At 41.9% G+C, this 21,132-nt stretch overlaps 3 protein-coding genes across 3 annotated transcripts; 2 read left to right on the forward strand and 1 right to left on the reverse strand.

The window, feature by feature from the left end:
- Positions 1-1,393: 1,393 nt before the first annotated feature.
- Positions 1,394-18,065, forward strand: cers5 (ceramide synthase 5). The gene is made up of 10 exons (XM_062406345.1): positions 1,394-1,672; positions 7,744-7,849; positions 8,475-8,605; positions 8,927-8,984; positions 9,099-9,149; positions 10,174-10,266; positions 12,244-12,372; positions 12,888-12,994; positions 14,036-14,192; positions 16,461-18,065. Exons 1-10 carry the CDS (start codon positions 1,500-1,502, stop codon positions 16,623-16,625), a joined length of 1,170 nt encoding a protein of 389 aa, XP_062262329.1. The 5' UTR covers positions 1,394-1,499; the 3' UTR covers positions 16,626-18,065.
- On the reverse strand, positions 17,454-19,186 carry LOC133969711 (cytochrome c oxidase assembly protein COX14 homolog). Its single transcript, XM_062406357.1, has 2 exons — positions 19,048-19,186; positions 17,454-17,911 (listed from the first exon to the last, which is right to left on the reverse strand). Exon 2 carries the CDS (start codon positions 17,899-17,901, stop codon positions 17,725-17,727), a length of 177 nt encoding a protein of 58 aa, XP_062262341.1. The 5' UTR covers positions 17,902-17,911; positions 19,048-19,186; the 3' UTR covers positions 17,454-17,724.
- Positions 19,187-19,514: 328 nt separating this feature from the next.
- On the forward strand, positions 19,515-21,132 carry LOC133973670 (pre-miRNA 5'-monophosphate methyltransferase). The gene is made up of 2 exons (XM_062411670.1): positions 19,515-19,749; positions 20,370-21,132. The coding sequence occupies exons 1-2, from the start codon at positions 19,549-19,551 to the stop codon at positions 20,925-20,927; spliced, it is 759 nt and encodes a 252-aa protein (XP_062267654.1). The 5' UTR covers positions 19,515-19,548; the 3' UTR covers positions 20,928-21,132.

Consider the following 21,132-nt stretch of genomic DNA (forward strand, 5'->3'; position numbering starts at 1 on the left):
TTCTGCGCAGAATGTGCGCAATGGACTTCTGCGCAGAATGTGCGCAATGGGCTTCTGCGCAGAATGTGCGCAGTGGGCTTCTGCGCAGAATGTGCGCAGTGGGTTTCTGCGCAGAATGTGCGCAGTAGGCTTCTGCGCAGATTGTGCGCAATGGGCTTCTGCGCAGAATGTGCGCAGTGGGCTTCTGCGCAGAATGTGCGCAGTAGACTTCTGCGCAGGATCTGCGCAGTGGGCTTCTGCGCAGAATGTGCGCAGTAGGCTTCTGCGCAGATTGTGCGCAGTGGACTTCTGCGCAGAATGTGCGCAGTGGGTTTCTGCGCAGAATGTGCGCAGTGGGTTTCTGCGCAGAATGTGCGCAATGGACTTCTGCGCAGAATGTGCGCGCGCAGTTTTTTTTTTTTTTCCCCATTTCATTTAATTAAAAAAAAATATATATTTCATTTAATAAAAATGTTTCATATTTAATTTTATAATTACATTTTTTATATTACATTTCATCATCATTATTTCTCTGCGCTGGTTCAGGGGTAAATGATGCTGGTCTTCACAGGTGACTGACCTACGCAAGCCTGTACCCGCCACAGGAGATAATGTCCCTGTGTGTGGCCGCGGCGCTTCCTGGTTCTTCCCGGCACTACGCTGCCGGGGCGAACAGCCCAAGTATTTAACATGGGCGAGGAAAGGAGGCGGACCGCTTTTCACAGCGCTTCTACCTCCGGTGCCCCGGGGTTAGATTGTTTTTCATTGCATTTGTCACGTCATGATAAATCAGTCTCCTATGTCGCCTGTACCAGGCGCCGCCCCTGTCACTGGTTATCTTGGCTCGCTGTCTGGCCGGTAACCAGCCGTCCGGACCGCTCCGTGAATAAGGAGGAGGAGATGTTTCTTTACTTGGAATGCGGCCACTTTATTTCTCGGATATACAGCAGGAGCAACACTCGCATTCCCGTGGTCCGTCACTTCTCCTTATAAACACACTTTTAGCTAGTTTTCCCATAATACCCTGGTGCACTACGTCACACACTACAACGTTCCTTAAAGGGGCAGGCCATACCTGCAACACAACAGCTCTCGGTCTCATATATAGAGAGCAAGAGAAAGCAGAGACGCAGACTCAAGTCTTTCATTCTCAGTTTCCACCTTAAAACTATGAAATGAACTGAACTATGAACTAATTCAGAATTTAAATGGTGAACTATGAACGTGAACTATTCATGTTTACTTGTATGAAATGAACTTTGAACGTGTTCATGTTGTGAACTTGCACAACACTGGTGGTTTCCCTCTTATTTCCTAAAATAAGACCGTTAGGAGTCTTATTTTGATAAGTGAGGCGGAAGTGGAGCCGCCTCACTTTTTTGAGGGAGGAGGAGGCGGAGGAGGAGAAGGAGCTGGTCACTCATCACAAGTGTCGCAGGGGCAGAAGTTTCTCAGCTTTTTCCTGTGGAGGAGGAAACTGTTTCCCTGTGAGCTCCGGGGGGAGACGAGCTTCCACCAACATGGCTGCTCTCTCCGCCTGGTTCTGGAACGAGAGGTTTTGGCTTCCACACAACGTGACCTGGGCGGACCTGGCGGACCCGGCGCCCGGGGTGGAGTATCCCAAAGCCGGACACTTGTTTGCCGCCTTGCCGCTGGCTCTGGGGATCTTCTCCGTCAGGATCTTCTTCGAGAGGTTCGTGTTCTCCCGGTGTTTTCCTGTGATGGTTCCCGCCTGATGAGGGAGGACCAGCACCGACGAGTCATCACTGTAGCTGCAACACAACACTTCTGTTTAAACTGACATCTTTATTTACCTTCTTCAAGATAAACACGTGCAAGAAACTACTTAAAAACACGCGGACTTCAAATGCAGCCATTCCCGAACTCCTGTCACAAACTCATGAGTAATCGATAACCGATAATCACTTTTATTAGGTCTACTCTGATGCATGTGTGTAAACGTTGAGCTGTGTTCTACGCAGGTAATAACGTGATGTCGTGAGGACAACACAAACACACACGCACACACACACACACACACACACACACACACACACACACACACACACACAAAGGCACACATACACACAATGGATAGAGTTGTCTCCATGGCTTCCCCAAAAGAAAGACAAGCCCCCCCCAACATGACTAATAACTGGACAACACACACACACACAAAGGCACAAACACACAAAGGATAGAGTTGTCTCCATGGCTTACCCAAAAGAAAGACAAGCCCCCCCCAACATGAGTAATAACTGGAGAACACACACACACACACACACTTAAAATACAAAAAACACCAACACCAGTCATTTAAAGAAAAGTGACTGTTAGATCTGCACTCACCTTCTTCCTTTTTTATTCCATTTATCTTGAAAATTTCCATTCTTTCTTTGTTTTATCAAACAATAGCTATAGTGTCTTTGTTTGCACAGTGTTGAAGCTGGTCTGAGGTCATATGTAGGGCTTCAGGATATAGAAACATGGTGATACAGTACTTGAACATATCAGCAATGATAAAAGATAATATAAAGTGGAGCTTTGTAATGATCTGCCTCTTCATGATCTCCCGGGACTTTAATCACATGGCACTGGACACATTGTTCATTGTATTCATTGTAAAAGTTCTTATTGATGCAGCATTTTTTAAATAGTATTTAGATCTTTAATCCATGTAGCTCAGCGCTGACTTCACCAGGTCTGTTATGATTGGTCAATGGCTTCCGGTGTGTGTACACTCTCGCTTTACTTGGCTTTGTTGGGGGGGGGGGGGGATCAAGTAAGCTTATTAATGGGCATTGTGAAAGTTGGGCTTTTTTAATGTCACATGACATCACAAGGATGAGGAAGTTATTATCCAGGTATAATCCCTCTAGGCAGACATGGCACCTGCATGGCCGGCGTCAGTCTTTGTGTGTTTGGTCTGGACGTGGTCAAGTGTCTGTTGATAAGGAGCGATCAGATATTGGAGGTGTCTGAGGCGAGTTGCTGAGGCGTCTGACCCGGGCCGTGGGTCTCTCGAGCAGGATCCTGAGTCCAGCTTGATCCTGGGTGATGTTATCAGAGAGTTCACTCTGTCACCACTGGACACGCTGAGCGGCCGCCTAGCTCATTAATTTATTTATCAGAGAAAAACATCACACCACAGCTTGAGTTCCACCTCCTCTCTCTGCAACACACACACACACACACACACACACACGCACACATAGTTTATGCATAGTAACAGAATCCCAGTCACACATTGATGAGTTTGGATAAGGGTTTGTTCTCTCAGACACGTCCGACCACAAACGTTTTTTTATCCATGACCTAACTCTTTTGAGGTTTATTTTGATTCTTTGCAAACTAGCAGAGGTTTCTAGATCCCAATGTGTTTTTTTCCAATTTTCTTTCCCTGTTTTTTCTTTAAACATCTTCCTCAATGTAACTCAAAATAGAAACGCGGGACTCCCCTGGATGATGTAACAATTCTATGTGTTTATATTATGGCCACCAGTTGTATTTATTTTAACTTGGCTCTAAATAGTACAATTCCATGCTGCTGTAGTAGAAGCCAATCACAAACATGAATTCACACTTCATTGCCACATTGTTGAATTAATCCATGACTAACCCAGTTTTTAAAACTGAGCTGATTTAAGATTTACATTTTTTTTTTCTTTATTCGATTAAACCAAGTTTTCTGAGCCTCAGGAAAACATATGCTGAAAGACAGGATTTTTTTCTGGCATTATATTTTAAAAGAAATTTGAATGACTCAGCCACAACATTTCGGAATTGAGCAAAAACGGTGTTCTTTGCAAGGCACAGAGCATAGCTCGTCTTCGTCATACTGGTTTTACACAATCTTCGATGTGTGATAACTTGCCTTAATGATGATATGATCTTTCAATAAGGAAGAATTTTCACAGGCACATGAGAACTTTTATCTTTGAGTATAGCTCTTCGAAGTTCTGCACTTCACCGGCCTGTGCTGCTTATATTTACCTTGTTCCTTCAAAAGAAGAGCTTTAATACATAACCATGAAGCATGTCTGCAGGAGTCCTCTTTTATCTTTAGACAGTTACTCTCTCAGACTAAAGGGGAAGGCTCCCCCCCCCCCCTTCTAGACCAGTTTCTTCTTGTTTGATGGAAATCATGGCTCTGCTGTTGGCTCTGACTTTGCAGCCGGACTGTTCTGTGTGATCAGGCCCTCGTAAGCCTTGTCATGAGTTAAACTGTGTTAAGTCTAACTAAACCTGGATGTGTTTGGCATTAGGAGCAGACAGATCTGCTTTGTAAGTTGTTGTTAAAACTGATTCCTCTCAAACCAACTCCAAGTTATTCTATCTCAACCCCAGAGGAAGCACAGAAGGGGACTGTAAACTAAATGTTTTATGGCACGTTTAACATCCTTCTTCTTATTTTTCCCACTTAACCGTCAAAATGGAAACCACAAAGAAAAGTGTCTATGAATAGAGCTGAGGCGGTTCCTCAGACAGGGCCCTGCCACTTGGAGGTCCCCCCTCCCCCCGTGTCAAGGTTGTGTCCAGCCTGCAGGCGGGACCACACCGTGCCTTGTTACCAGGCCCTGTGTACGTCCCAGTGGTCCAGTTGTGAGGAGGAACAGGGATGTTTTGATGTTTGACTCAAATAGATTAGCTCTCGTCTCTCGCCTTTCCCCCCCGTCCTGTTGCTGCAGACCGGTGATAATCACTTCAGTGCTCGGGCTTGTGGGAGTTATTTCTGTCGTTTCGCCCTCCTGTGTGTCATAAATCCTGAAGGCCTGTGCTCACAAGATAATGGAGACTATTGTTTATCTCTGTGCTCATCTTTTATCTCACCCCTTTGATTGAGTAACAGTTTAATAGAGAGATTGTTAGAGAGCGATTGAAGGTTCCTGTTACGCGGTGAATCCGACTCATCGGCTGAATCATACTTATGTCACCGTGCTGCTCTTGAGCTTCAAAGGTCCAAACACTGATCTCCGCCTGTCGACTGTGCTCGTTAAAATGGTTTTATGCTCTAATGAGATGTGGGTTGTGATGTTGATTGTTGAACATCCTCACGTCACATATCCAGTCTAATGTCTCTGCAGAATACACTATGTTTTCCACGGGCCCACCCCCACCCTGTCATCAGGCCAGTTTACTTTCAGTGACGTCAGAATTATTCAATATGTGAAGCGAAACTGGTTCACAAAGGTCATTGTAATGTGGGGAAGTAAGAACCAGATTTTGGGTATATACTCAGTGTGTAAGATAGAATCTGGATCTTCCTTTTTCTTTAAATTGAATATGTGAATATAATAAATACACCTGCTCAGCGTAGACTTTGTAAAGTTTATACAGCCCAGGAGTGACTGTGATCTATGACCTGTCCCTGCTTCAAACTAAATACCACTGAAGATCAAGAAGTAGACAGCGCTGGGAGGTAAATCCGGTTCCTGCAGGGAGACAATAAAGAAACGAGTGGTGAATGGTTTTGGCCTTGTTTTTTTTCTCTGTCCCACGGAATACAATGGCTCAGGCTATCTCGTGGTGAGTGTCAGATTCCCTCCACCAGGAAACCTCTCCTTGTACACGGCAGAAGACAAGAGAGGTTTTTATGATCAGGGAGATTTTATTATGGATTCACGCTTGCAAAACCAATACCCGAAGAACCTGATAATATCAGGCTGTGAAGGAGCACTGGGTGAGATGTCCATGTTTTTAACACATCCATTTGATCAGGCTACATCAAAAGCGTTTCTGCACCAATGAGGATTTTGCTTTTATCTGTATAAAAGTGAAACATAGGAAAAAAACAGTAAACACCACCGTAAAGATGAGATCACTAGAAATCCCCCTTCTTTTTTTTCTCTCTCTCTCTTGTTTTGCAGAGTGTGTTATTCCGTGGGGAAGAACATCCTAAAATAAATCCTGGATCCACACAAACATTTTTACAGAGTTCTTTCTTTTACAATGTCCCATCCAACAAATCGAGGTGGAATCTGCTTTGCACTTTTTTGCAAAATACTTTTTGACAAACCAACAAATGCACGGTTTATACCAAACTGCAGATTTTACTGTATATTCCACATGTTTTTGTTGTAATCTTTGGAAAGATTACTCACTCAGTCTAAAGTCTGAAAGCTACTGTCACATTTTGGATACTAGAGGGCCGTAGAGTTCCCCTCGTCAGTCACTGTCACTAAGTTCCCTGTTCACTCCACTTTTTTAGCCGGAGGCATGAACTTCCTGAACTTTGCATTCCTGTGGAAGTTTTATGGACCGACAGATCACACCACACTGCAATTCACCTTGTTGTGTTGTGAAGTTGTATTATCACAAGTGACGTCTTTACAAACAGACCAAATGATTCCTACTCATTCTAACCGAATACTTCAGTTAACAGCGTGAAATGATCGATTTTATGTTTTTGACCTTGTGTTCAGTCGTAGCATGAGTAACCGGCTCTTATTCAACAACGCACTAAACCCTGAGCTGCAGAATTTAGAGATTGACCTTGTGGATTCAGGCCCTGCTTTGTCCAAATGAGCTTTATTTCCTTACCACGTCTGAAAGTCACTACATTTCTCTTGCTCTCCTTTAATTTATTTTTCCCGGGAATGAATTTTCAACAGGAATTTCTTTTTTTGTCAGCAGCAGTGCACACAGCTTTGAAAATTATTTATTTAATCTTTTTGTTCTGCTCAACAATGGAACAGTATTTAAAGGGGAAGCCCTACAGTTTATTTTGGTACATGGGTAGTCGTGAGAAGTGTTTGTCCAAAAGCACGAGTATGTTTCTGCGGATTAATCTTGTGTTATTACACTTTATGTTGTTGATAATCAGTGTATCAATATGGCTGCATTGTAACGTTGTGTATGACAAGAACTCTGCCTCCACCTCCGTCTTTCACCAGACTGAGGGCGAGTCACAGGTTCATGACTTTTCCAATTAACACCCGTATAACTTTATATCTGAGCTACTTTTTCTTTAAAGAAAAGGATTAATGCCAAATTTGGACATGCAAGAAAGCTTTCTCACACATAATTATTTAGGGTCATAATACACATAACAAGCCCACGTGGTTATATCATAGCAGAAAGCACAAGTGTGGCCCTAATAGCTAATAAGCCGATCTCTGTGCATGTTTAGGATCTGGATAATTTATTACATTCCTCAGATCAACATTTAGGTTGAACTCAGTCATAAAGCAGAACAAACACACAGGCGAGGGTTGCACAAGGTCACAGGGTTCCCATCATGGAGGAGGCATCGGAGAATCTCCCCCTCAGCATGTGTTTCCTGTGTTTCATCCTCTGACGGTCATCAGCTCGCCGGGCTAATGCAACACATCGAGCACGCGGTCTCGTCTCTTCTCTCTTTCTGAAAACATGTGACGTGCAGCGGCACGCAGACTGTTGGCACAGCCAGAGGAAGATGAAGGAATTACACGGTTTATAAGTGTGGTTTGAAAATGACTGAACCAGACGTGAACCTGTAGCTTAGTGTGATCAACTCAAACTGGTTAATCCAACTTTCTGTCCAGGCCAATCTCTGACAGCTGATGTTATATCACTGTAGTAGTAGTAGAAGTAGTAGTATGACTTCATTGGGCTTCAGTCCATTGTAATGTTCGTAGATGCTCTATTTCACTACTGTTTGACATGTGTTATCCAAAAGCTTTCGTTTTAAGTTATATTCATGTATTTTTCCCTGAATCGTGAATGTGTGAAGGAAACCCTGTTCAACTTTTAACATCACACCTCACATGCTTACCTCTGTTACAGATTTATCGCCAGCACCTGTGCCCAGAGTCTCCACATTCAACCAGGAGTTGGAAGAAGAGCTCAGCCCAATGCAGTGCTGGAGAAAGTTTATACATCCATCACAAAGGTTGGATATCTATTTGATAGCGTCTTTCTTTTATTTTACTTTTTAAAAGAAGCATTTAGGTGCTGCAGTATGAATACTAGTTAAGATCAGGAGGTGAGACCGATTTTCCCATGTTAACGAAAAGCAATCATTCACATCCTTATACATGTGTACATGTTATTATTATTATTATATTTACTATTATTATTATATATACTGTTACTGCCATTACTACTATATACTGCTATTATATTGGTATAATTACTATCATATATAAATATATATTATGTTATATTATATACTATATATACTGTATTATTTTTATATACTGTCTAACAATAACATTACCATCATATCATCAGTACTATTACCATCATCTTGCCACTGCACCTTATCTACGTATTTATCTTTTGTTTCTGTGTTTATTCTTTCTACCTACCTCAATATTTTTTTTATTTTTATTTTATTCTATTGTATTGTATTTTATTGTATTCAAATATACCGGCTGCTGTGACGCCTTAATTTCCCTTCGGGGATGAATAAAGTAATCTATCTATCTATCTATCGTACGGGGATTTTCTTCCTCCCCTGTTGGGTTCAGTAACACAAACAGAAGTTGTTTGCTGTTTCTTGTCCCTCTGCACAGAGTCCGGACTCCAGGCATCTGGACGGCCTCTCCAAACAGCTGGACTGGGATGTGCGAAAGGTCCAGCGTTGGTTCCGACACCGCAGGAACCAAGACAAGCCCAGCACGCACACTAAGTTCTGTGAGAGCACGTAGGTCGACGTCTTATGTGGTCACCTTTAACCTGATCTGCAGGCCTGAGCAAAGAAACCACTGGTTGTGTTTGTGTGTGGATGAAGTGTCTTTCCGGGGACAGCCCTGAGTTTAAAAAAAAAATGCTGTCTGTTCTTTTCAGGCTTCTTCTTTCAATAATTTGGATTTTAATTAAAAACACACATCCAATCACTTCTTTCTAAGTATGGATGCTTGCATCATGTTTTGTTAATGTTGGGGCGACAGGATGTTAAATGTTAAATGTTGTTTCTCTCTCCATCTTGTTTCTTGGATCATAATCTCCTCTCTTGTTTTTCTAGGTGGAGGTTAACATTTTATTTATGCATATTTATCTATGGCTTCCGGTTTTTGTTGCAGGTGAGCAGAGTCTCAGCGTGTCAATTCATTTGTTACCCAATTTAAAAGCTGGGATATATTTTTCCAATTCGTTATGGCATTATCAGTGGTTTACTAAAATAATGTTTGTTTCAGTCTCCTTGGATGTGGGACACACGTCATTGCTGGTACGGTTACCCCTATCAGGTAGGATGCAGCTTTATACAGTTCAAAAGAACAGCTCGAATTCTCTCTCTATATATTTTTCAACGTAGCTACTCATACAGATACTAAGGTGCTGCTTAGAAAACCTGTTGCTAAGATACTTTTACCTTTGCTGGTGCTACTGGTGTCTTACACATTCACCCATCGTACGTCCCTCGGGTTTGGACAAGTGATGATACAAACTGGGAGATAATGATGTTGTTTACACCTTGTTTTGTTTCCCTCTCACATCTCTGGTTGTATCAGACCCCGTCAAGCTGTTTTCAAAAAAATATTAATGAGCACAACTGATTCATGACTTTTTATTTATTTCTCTCAACTGTAGATTTATATGGAATTTAAAAATAAGGTTGAAGGTAAATTTGAAAACAGTCTCAATAACAGTCAGAGAGAATCGGAGTAACAGTAAAATGTCCTGCTCAGTATCTTGATCATTTTTTCTTTTAAAGTTTAAGGTACTTAGTAGTAGTAAAGACACAATTGTACAGATCCTAATAAAATAATGGAATTGTGCTTTTATCTAATAACAATACAAAGTTAAATATGCAACAATTAAATACTTTATCCATTATAAACCTTCAAACCATGTAAAGCCTCTCACTCGTCATTCAGATTTCAGTCTCATACAGATCAGATTTCTATCAGTAAACGTCTCAAGCTGCAGGTTCACGTTCAGATTTGTGGTTTGATTACAGCAGGAGGATTTAAAATGCTTCACAGCGACATGTTATCTGTCTTAATGCTCATTCAGGTGGACAGAGTTTCACTCCCCTGACGCACGACAACAGGCTTTATCTGCTTTGTTGTTGAAAAGGAATGACAGAGCCCATCACATTGTTAGGCTGGACAGAGTTCAGGGATAAAACACATCCTCTCACGTCTTATCACCAAAGACACCCTCACTATCACTTCTGGGGAAATCCAGCGTTGTTTCATTTTAATGATTAAGATTGTTCTTTAATGCAACTCCTTAAACCTGCCTCTCCTCTCCTCTCTGTGTCTCCAGGTCATGACCCCGGGTCTTTACCACTACTATGTGACCGAGTTGGCCTTCTACTGGTCACTCATGTTCTCGCAGTTCTCCGACATAAAAAGGAAGGTGAGAGAAACAAACCACTCTGGCTCTGTGAGACTAGACACTGGATCCTCCGCAGCTGCCACTCCCTGCTACACCTTTCTGTTACTACGTCTATTGTTCATCATTTGGCAGCAGCAGAGAAAGCTGTGTGTGCACGCCTGATGCAGGTTTCACGTTAACACACAGCGAATTAAGAGCGACCCTGACTTTGTTGTGTTCTTTTCGGAGCGGGTCATGTGGGCCGAGCTGATGCTGCTCGCTGAGTGAAGGCCTTGTATTTTCAGCACGAGGGCGCCTGCAGTCATGTGATGGCCGGATGGAGCAGGCCTAACTCCATTAGAATGACAGACATTCCTCACAGTGCCAGCGTATTAGAGCCGGAGGTTCAGCCACAGACACTTGCCTTTAATGTTTTACATGCTTTCGCACCACAAATGTCTGGAATGCGAGACTGAGGCAGTCATCCAATGATCCTTGTTTTAAATTGACGTCTGGATTTTGAATTTAAATTTCATGATCTCACGATAAGATGAGGCCGATTGTTCCTGTAGATGTTTGTGTTAATGAGGCTAAAAGCTGTGGAAGCTCCATTCAGCTGCAATGTGAATATTCATTCATAGGTTTTGTGTAAATATGAACATTAATGGGATATTTTCAAACAAGCAAAAGAGACAGTTTTCAGTCTACAATAGTGATTTGAAAATGTGAAGAGATCAACAGAAACAGAATCAGAATTATTTTTATTGTATATTTGCACATACAGGATATTGCCTTGGTATGGTTGGTGCACTGTACAAACAACAATATAAAAACAACAATAGAACAACAATATATACAGTAAGAAAGTTATGGGCATGTGCGGTTCTAAGGTGCAGAGGATTCTTTAAAGATTAAATTTAAGAAGACAATGCTAAAGGCTTTGATATTTTACCTTAATGCACATTGATGTTCCTGAATAATTTGAATCTGAATTATTTTAATGCAAATGAAAGATGCTTATATAAAGAATCTGTAGACAAGATGATACGACACAACTGTTAAAGTTATAAATAAATAAAGATACAATATAAACTCAAGTCACATATATTAAATTCAAATTGCACAGATAGATTTGTTGACTAAGATATAAAAGGAGCAGTTCTGATTTTCAGTCTGACAGCAGCAGCAGCAATTCATGACCAAACACATTGTTGACTAACTAAACAACCCACTGTCTGCAGCTGTCAGTCCAGATGACTTGATGGTCAGTTGCACACATGTCCCTGCTCTTGTGTCTGTGCCTCTTTGTCTGTCTTCAGTCGGTTCCTCACTGTTGATCTGGTGCATGAACCAAGTGCCGCTGCCGGGTCAGATTTCATTTGAGATCATTTTCCCTCTGTTTGGAGTTGAGTCCACGCAGCTGCACAATGGGATCTGTCCTCTCACGTGTGTCTCTTAAGGCTTCAGGTGTTGTACTGTACATGTAGCAGTTGTAACCTCATAGTGGTTTTCTGATGAAGTCTGAGTTTGATCTCCCATCTGTTGATAGTTGACCTAAATACTGATGTGATGCGAGTGGCTGATAGAGGCTGATGAGGGGACCATGCCAACAGGAAACGCTCATATTTCTATGTGTTGCTGTTTTTAGCTCATAATCGCTGCTTGAACCCACATAACAAAAGTGTCCATTTGATTTCATGTATTCTAAAGAATTCAATGCTGCGGTGCAGACTAGAGCTCTTACACTGCATCAGATAACTCAGTTGAAACAAACATCATAAATACTTAATGCCCGTCCCGCAGCACAAAGGAGAATCCTTGTACAGTGTGATGGCCCTTGGCTGGAATGACCTCCTCGTGAGTGCTCTGCTGTTTGATCGGCTCATCAAACATTCATAAGCCAGGAATCACCAGACGATTGATCCTGAGGGGGACGTCAATATCTGTCAATTCATCCAGTGGTTGTTTAGATGTTTCTCCTCTCGAAGCTAAACGTGTGTAACCTCTTTATGGTTCCAGGACTTCGTGATCATGTTCATCCATCACCTGGCGACCGTCGGCCTGATCAGTTTTTCCTACGTCAACAACATGACGCGAGTCGGGAGCCTGGTGATGTGCGTCCATGATGCCTCAGACTTCTGGCTGGAGGTCAGAACTTATATTAAACGCACCAAATTGTTTTTTTTACATTTTTCAGTAGCTTACTTCATTTAACTTATGATCTTTTCTCTTGGATCATAGCCTTCTAATTGAGATTTTGATGCTTTATTACCATTTTTACTTTTATAACATAAACTCACACTGTAAATGACCCTGATACTCGATTCCTTATTCACATAACTTCATATTATATAAGGGTCCACTACCTGTAATGTATGATGTGACGTGACATTCCATTCGAAGGATTTATCACTAATATACTAAGGTAAAAAGGATAGACTTAAAATATAGGGTCAGGAATTATGGCTTCACATCAGTTGGTTTCAGAAACAATAGATATGAAAAATGATTGTTATTTCCAGTCACTTTCAAATTCCAATGGCCAAAGGGCACACCTCCACAAAAACGTTGTGGAGTTTGATATGAGGCAGAATAGAAAATCTTCACTTCACATGTGACTTATCGTAATATGAACTCATATCTGCTGTTTTCTTTTCCAACAGGCAGCCAAGCTGGCCAACTACGCCAAATACCAGCGCCTGTGTGACTTCCTCTTCATTGTGTTCAGTGTGGTTTTCTTCCTCACACGACTCGTTATATATCCAATATGGTGAGTTCTCTGTGACACCTGCAACCTCAGCATGAATAATTGATCCCTAAACTCTTACAGTCTGTTACACATACATATCATATATCATTACCAAAAGTAACCCGAGCTGCTATATTCAGTGTCTTGGGGGGGGGGGGGCGGGGGGGGATGAAGCTAGTGTTCCTGCCGCCGCAGCTACCTGGACTGACATCCATACCTTTGCAGGGGGAGGCAGGTCTCTTGACTACCACCTGTTCCTTAACTGGATTTAGAGGGGACATATTATGAAAATTCTACTTTTGTAGTGCTTCTACACGTTAATTTGGGGAAAAAACAACTCCCGCGATTTGTTGTGGTTCCTCTTTTTTCAGAAACGATGCGCTAGAGTGCGTAGAATGGGAATATGACCGAAATAAACGTCATAGTCACACCATGCCCTTGATTTAGCTTGGGAGCTAACGCTAGCCGGGCTCCATAAACAAGGGACCCCCGGGACACCTCTAAACGTTGACTCAACAGTGTAGAAGGATGCTGCTGCTGCGCCAGCTCAAGCTCCCACTGCTCCCACTGCTCCCACTGCGGGGCGGCGCTGGGGAGCTGGGGCTCTCGCAGCCAGGCCCGACGGGTTGAGGGGGAAGGGGCACTCAAAACAGGTCAATCTGAGGAGGGCTGTTTTAGACAGGGTAAAAAGGTGCTGTTTTAAATTATCCTTGTGGTATTTTGACTAAAATATGTTACAGACATTTCATTAGGACCCCAAGAAGCCATATCAACTGTGGTAAAATGGGCAAAATATGTCCCCTTTAAGGGACGTGACCTCACCCACCACATAATGTCCCATTGGATGTGTCCCTCAGCTCCTTGGCTTCCAAACGGAAGTTACAATCTGTGCCGTTACAGTGGGCCTCGCCTGAGGAGTGGTTAATGAAATGATTAAGCTGGACATCTTGTTCGCTGCTCGGATGTGAGACTATCAGTAAATGTTCCGTTCCACTTTCTGAAAGCCCCTCGAATGTGCCTTCACTCAAACCTCCCACATCTGTTTGTCTCTCTGTTTCCCAGGGTCCTTAACTCCACTATGTTTGAGAGCTGGGACATAGTCGGGCCGTTCCCGTCCTGGTGGGTCTTCAACACCTTGCTGCTCGTGCTACAGGTGCTGCACATTATCTGGTCCTACCTCATATCCCGGATAGCTGTGAAAGCCATGCTGCGCGGAAAGGTGGGTCCCTCACCGTCAGGCAAATAAGAAATGAATCACTAACTATTTGGGGGTTTGATTCTCAAATAGAAAAGAAAGGTATTTGAGGATTTGCTGCTCTTTGTTGTCACAGTAAATTATATATAATATGGTCAAATAAAACAACAGTTAAAGACATTTTGCAGAACAAATTTTTCGTTCCTTAATTATTCATAAAACCGGCCAAGTTAATTGACATCTGACATATTCAACATTTCCTGCAGGAGTCATTTTTTTCCTGCTGCTACAACATGCAAGTAATGATCAGGCGTGTCTTTGTGTTTCTGGTACAAGCACCTGTTTGTCTCACATCACTGCATTTGACAAAAATAACTGCTGTGGCTGTTCTCTGTCTTTACAAGTATCTGTGTGTGAACTGCTGAAATTACACTGTACTGTGTAATTTCATTCATATTTACTAACTTAATAGTTTAAAATAGACACGCTCATTCCCACCTAAACATTTACTCCAGGATCACAACAAGGATTTTCACAGTATTTATTGTGTTAATTACAAAGAGAGCAGCGACCCAGTAGATACAGAGTCTCTTCCAGGCATCTGTTTGTGATCAGAACGTGTTTATTGACACATGCAGGATAACATCACAGCTGTTTGTGGTGATGAAGTTGCCGTATCGACACTTTCTCCCAGTCTGTCCCCTGACTCTAAATCATCTCTCTGCAGACGCTGTTTGTTTCCTCTCCCTCTGGAATGAGAGAGAGAGAGAGATCCCGTCTTTCTTTCTGTCTTTGTCCAATTAGGCAAATCCTGCATTCTGTCCACATCACTAATATTGAACTCACATAATATATTAAATACTTGTTTCTGTAATTGCATTTCATACTGATCTGTCCTTTTTTAAGGGAAATAGTATTTAATACGTTAAGTATTTCTAACAGTTAACATTTTACAGAACGTGTTTATTGACACATGCAGGATAACATCACAGCTGTTTGTGGTGATGAAGTTGCCGTATCGACACTTTCTCCCAGTCTGTCCCCTGACTCTAAATCATCTCTCTGCAGACGCTGTTTGTTTCCTCTCCCTCTGGAATGAGAGAGAGAGAGAGATCCCGTCTTTCTTTCTGTCTTTGTCCAATTAGGCAAATCCTGCACTTCGCTCTCGCTTCTCTCCGTTCACTCTGTCCGCTTGACAACTTTCACCTTCTCTGTTTCTTTGGCTGTAAGTTTCTGTTCACCCCCCGCTCTGTTGTGAAATCCTCTTACACGTCTTAATTCAATCTGTGCTCTCCATTGCCGTAGGGATTTAGTGTAGCTGCTGTTACAGTAGACCGACACTTGGGTTCCGCCCCACTCTCACATAGTGAGCAAGTAGGAGGAGAGATGAGTAAAGTAGTAACAGTGACATGAATATCAAGTATGTCGGACTGTTTCTCATTAGGCAGGAGTGTGTCAAAATGTTCCCAAACCACCACCCTGTGGTTATGACGAACACTAGTAATTTAAACTGGAAAGCGATTGTAAGAGTTCTTTATAAATAAAGAAGTAAACAAATTTAAATTAGGGAAACAGTAAAATGCTAAACTGAAAGATTCAGGATAAAAATGGACTACACAACATTTTCTGACACATCTGACTTCCAACCTTTTTATAAAGTAACACCAAATCACTGATTTCACGTCTTTCTGATATTGTCCATGAATTTCCTTTTTGAATTTTTGAATAGGTTTTTAAGGCTTTAAATGATGAGAATAAAAATTCCAGCATTTCACAGAAAGATGCATAAGAAATAAACATAACTTTGTTTTTTATATCGGTTGTGTTGGGGGTTTTCCCCACATTTTCTCAACAATAATCTCACAAACTAAACAGCAAAATGGGAAACAAACAAAAGAGCAAACCAACCACTTGTCCACTTTGAGACAGTTTTTCCTCATGAAATTCTGAATCTGTTTTAAATGTTCCCATCTTGATTTGTTCATTAAATTGTTCCCTCTTCCTTCTGGTGCTGAAGAGATTCTTCTAAGTGTGAGCGATGGAGGTCAATGTACACAAGAAACTCCCTAACATATGGCCGTGTCAGTTTTATATTAACCTGACCGTGAAACCAGTGAACTTGACTTTCATGTCATACAACAACAGAGTGGAACGTCACAGCGTTTTATGGGCAGAATGATAAAGTGCCACTTGAAATGTCTCCTATTAGTCTTTTATAGCAGTGATTAAGGTTTAGTCTTAAACCTGTGTGGCTTTAACTTCCTCTCCCTCCTTATATTCCCTGTCTGCCAGGTGTGTAACGACGTCCGCAGTGACATTGAGAGCAGCTCAGAAGAAGACGCTGACACGCCCACAGAGGGCCTCAAGACTTCTGCTCTCTCTCCCAAGAGAGAGAACGGCACCAACGGCCACTGTGCTGCCTCCAAAGCTCAGCCAGAGAACCACAACAGCTGGTGACACAGAGCCTGGACCCTGGCGCCCCCTGCAGTTTAAACCTTCACACAGCTCCCGAGCATCGTTGGTCTTGTGACCATGTGTCTGTCGTGCAAGCTTCACTCTCACATCTGAGCCACAGGGAGTGTTCGACCACACATTACACCGACAGTAATTGTGCGCTGATTCACACGTTGGTGAACTGGATAGACGCTGTAACGTTGTCTTTGAACAGCACAACTACAGAGGTGAAAAGATATGGTAAACTGTCGGAGCAAATGATTTGGCCGTTGAACCACAGGATTTGTCTTGCGTCATGTTTGGCTGCAGATGTTCGTCGGTGTCGAGGTTCTCGCCCAGTTTTATTGGTCAGATGAACTGGATTACTTTTGTTTCTGATGGTTAATTTACAGTGTAACACAAAGGACAGAAAACTCCTGCTGGGGTTGGCTTTGACCTTTTTAAGGATTTTGCACTTCTCTTCCCAGATTTAACAAGTCACAGCGATTTTTATACATGGAATATCTGCTTTATGTGACCAAAAGTGCAACACACTTCAAACTGTGACCGTCTCTGCCCTTCGATGGTGTTTGTGCTTTTACCCTTTACCCACAATGTTTGGCCACTTTGTGACTCTCTGTTTTGTTCTGTTTTACAGTTTTTTAACTTCTGTTGAGACCAAATGTTTATGAAATTATTTGATGTTACTGCCGATAGAAGCATCCAGGTATGGAGGACCAAAGTGTCTGTTCTCACCGAGTGCCTTGTAAAAATTTTTTTTTCCACATATATTTAGTTGTTGAAAGACAACCATCTTAAATCGCAGTTCTGTCTAGAAACACTGTTACACTGTGTGGTTAAAGGCATTTTATTTAATACAATACAAACCATTACAGCCATCTTCACCTCTGACACGCTCATAACAAGGATGTTAATGTTGTTGGTTCATTTTTCTAGGTGAAGTTTTCATGAACAAATCAATCCTTCTTGCGAGGACACAATAACCTCACAAACATCCCGATAAGAATAATCATCTTTCTGATTTTAGCGATGGACAAATAAAGAGGAGGAATGGGGGGGAAATGTCCACATTAGTGCAGAGAGGAGATCAGTCCATCTGACATCAGTCTTTGAGGATTTCCGGATCCTGGTTTTCTGCTGCCAGTTTCAGCTGGTTCTGCTTCTGCACGAAGCGGTACCCTCGCATGACACACATGTATCCTCCGTACACCGTCAGCAGCATCATGGAGCCGGTGAAGGCCCGATAGCCCAGGTCCGCCAGACGCTTCCCAGTAACCATGGTGGGGAACCTGAAGGGACCAGGAGCGTGATGTCAGAGCAGCAAAGACACAAGTTGTTTTACCCAAGTTATTTATTGTTGGCTGATTTTAAAAGCTGGGATTTTGCAGCACCATTTATAATGTGTTCACTGTCATGAGTTGTATTAAACAAAATACATGTTGAGTTATTGTTACTTGATTTTCCACCATCTTAAGAACTTAAATATATATTATACAAACCAGCATACTGCATTCTGTCCACATCACTAATATTGAACTCACATAATATATTAAATACTTGTTTCGGTAATTGCATTTCATACTGATCTGTCCTTTTTTAAGGGAAATAGTATTTAATATGTTAAGTATTTCTAACAGTTAACATTTTACAGATAGTTGTTTTACATACAACAAATGAAGCTGATAAAATATGGTATCACGGTTACAGATTAACCAACAAGTAAAGTGCATGATAAAGTCAGCACCTCTTCAAATACAGCCTCCAACTACTTCTTACATATGTGTACATTGTATCAGTAATAAACACTAAACAATTTAAACTATATTAGACGATTAGTCAATTTTAAGTGAATTATACTAAATATTACTCCTGGACCTTAAAGTACTTTCATTTAGCTGACTTACAATAAGTGCATTCAACCATGAGGGTACAAACCCAGAACAGGAATCAAGATAGTACTATTTCGTCCATTAAGTACATGAATACATTGATGTAGTAAATCGTGTGTGATTGAGAGTATTATGATAGAAATATGTAAAGTGCTTATACACAATGCAACAAAGCAAAACTCTACATGTGAGATTATAATAGTAAACAACAACAAATCTCCCAGGATTAAGGGAACAGGGAAATGTGAGTGAATGAAAATACTGTGATAACATTTAGTTTTAAACCTGTGTGTCTTTACCTTCCTCTTCCTGTTATATTCCCTGTCTGCCAATCAACGATAGAGACTTTTATATAATGTATAGTTGAGCTCGTTAGTTTTTCAGTGAAGTGTTATTAGCATTAAACGCGTATCTCTACATGTTAGCATCCGTCGCTCAGCTTTATCACTTCTCACATTGTTTTATCGAGTTCCGACAACTCCACGTGTTTGTCACATCTTCTACCAGAACACAATCATGTGAATTAAGGTCCTTACCTTTTATTCTGAAGCTGAAATCAAACGCAGGCTGTCACTGTTCTTCTCAATGTCAGCGTGAGGAATTAGCACTGGAGCTAACCTTCGCTTTCGTAAGCTACGGAATCCTAGAGGGAACTTCTGGTCACAAACCTGCGGGTAAAGCTGCAGAGCGCCATCTATGGACCCGGAGAATATTACATGTCTTGCCTTCACACTGTATAGATTCTTGTATAATATTAATTATAAATGAATACATTTAGAAATATGTGGATACATGAATGAATCAATTAATAACGGCAGACATATGTGAATGATATATTATGTATTTATTTATCTTTTCATTTTTTAACGCATTTAATCTGTCATTAATGAAAACAAAATTGTATTCATATAAAATAATCTTAACGTGTCTCCATGAACTTTTTCGATGTTTAACTTCCTGTTATTTTCATATCACCATCGGTCGACCGCTGCCCGTGTTTTCCACCCGGACGCATTTCAGAGACGAACGTGTTTACGATGGCAACATGTCGGACAGAGAACGAGTCAGTGGATGAATCGACTGATCCTGGAGCTGCTCTTCATGGAAACTTCATCAACTACTACACCTTCAATCCTCCGGAGAACCGCCTGAGTCTGATCCCAGCTTCGCTGCTGCGGGACTTAGGTCTCAGCGGCGGGAAGAAGACACTGCTGCTGGACGTGGGGTGTAACTCAGGGGTGAGAGAGTTGGGTTTACTGGGGTTTCAACCATAGACGTTATAAAGTGCAACAACACTAATCAGATAAATATAAAAAAAAATATATATATATATATCACTTCTCCTTCTGTATGCACACTTTAATCCTCTATAACACGTGTCTACTTTAGAAATAACTCTAATACCTAGAATAAAATGTGAGATCATATACATTTGAATTGTATCTGTAAAGATTTGTAAAGGCAGAGGCTGAGACATCCTGACACCAAAACCATAGATCCTATATTTCCCACAATGCTCAGATAATAAATAAAAAAGACTACAATTCAAATATTCAAATAGAAAATAAAGTGACTTTTGACACTACAGTTAAAATATGTAAGCCTTAAAATGTAAAATAAAAAAGATAGTTAAAACAATTGAAACCTTAAAAGATGAAAGGATTGAGATCACTTTTTTTAAATGTTCACATGGTAAATCTGTACTTAATTCAAGGATGTGCTGTATTTTGTTCTACAAGACAGTTTTAATAGCAGCACACATCACAATAAATACAAACAAGTTAATGTGTCAAATCTCTGTATTGCTCCTTTAAATTGGCACTAACAGCTGTCCACTCTGTCCCTGTGTGAATGACAGGACCTGAGCGTAGCCTTCTATAACCATGTGGTGCAGCCGCCCTTGTGTGGAGAAGAGTCTGAGGGGGGAGAGGTTCATCTCCTGGGATTCGACCTGGACGAGGCTCTGATCCAGCGAGCGCAGGACGCCAACCCGCTGCCCAGCAACGTCTCCTTCATCCCTCTGGACATCACCACAGACACGGAGACACTGCAGGCCTACCTCAGTGGACACGGCTGCTCCCTCTTCCACCTGAGTCTGTGCCTGGCTGTCACCATGTGGGTCCATCTAAACCACGGCGACTCCGGCCTGCTGCAGCTCCTCTCTCACCTGGCCTCCATCAGCCAGCACCTCCTGCTGGAGGCCCAGCCCTGGAAGTGCTACCGCTCGGCCGCCCGGCGCCTGAGGAAGCTGGGCCGCTCGGACTTTGACAGCTTCAAGACCCTGAAGATTCACGGGGACATAGCAAAACATGTCAGGGAGCACCTGGAGGAACACTGCGGCATGGAACTCATCCAGAGCTTCGGCAGCACCGTGTGGGACAGAAAGCTTCTGCTGTTCAGACGGACACAAAGCTGAGGGAGAGCATCAGGTTTTCATCTGCTGCTCAGGAGCTGCAGGGAGACGATGAGAAGACAGAACCAAAGAGACAAATGTGAGAAAACTGTTTCTGAGCATCAATTTATCACAGAATAACTGGATCAAGCTCCAAAAACAGGGAGATCGCTATTTCTTTTTTTTCTGCTTTTGTATAAATAAACAGACTGAAGACATTACCTGGGGA

Source organism: Platichthys flesus, chromosome 2, assembly GCF_949316205.1.
Source record: "Platichthys flesus chromosome 2, fPlaFle2.1, whole genome shotgun sequence".
Lineage (NCBI taxonomy): Eukaryota > Metazoa > Chordata > Actinopteri > Pleuronectiformes > Pleuronectidae > Platichthys > Platichthys flesus.

What these genes read in the sequence shown, in the direction of transcription:
- cers5 (XM_062406345.1), top strand. Translation starts at nt 1,500, where the DNA reads ATGGCTGCTCTCTCCGCCTGGTTCTGGAACGAGAGGTTTTGGCTTCCA. An exon ending in ACTAAGTTCTGTGAGAGCAC is followed by an intron (nt 8,606 to 8,926) that starts GTAGGTCGACGT and finishes TTGTTTTTCTAG; the next exon opens with GTGGAGGTTAACATTTTATT. An exon ending in TCTCCGACATAAAAAGGAAG is followed by an intron (nt 10,267 to 12,243) that starts GTGAGAGAAACA and finishes TTATGGTTCCAG; the next exon opens with GACTTCGTGATCATGTTCAT.
- LOC133969711 (XM_062406357.1), bottom strand. Translation starts at nt 17,901, where the DNA reads ATGGTTACTGGGAAGCGTCTGGCGGACCTGGGCTATCGGGCCTTCACC.
- LOC133973670 (XM_062411670.1), top strand. Translation starts at nt 19,549, where the DNA reads ATGGCAACATGTCGGACAGAGAACGAGTCAGTGGATGAATCGACTGAT. An exon ending in ACGTGGGGTGTAACTCAGGG is followed by an intron (nt 19,750 to 20,369) that starts GTGAGAGAGTTG and finishes TGTGAATGACAG; the next exon opens with GACCTGAGCGTAGCCTTCTA.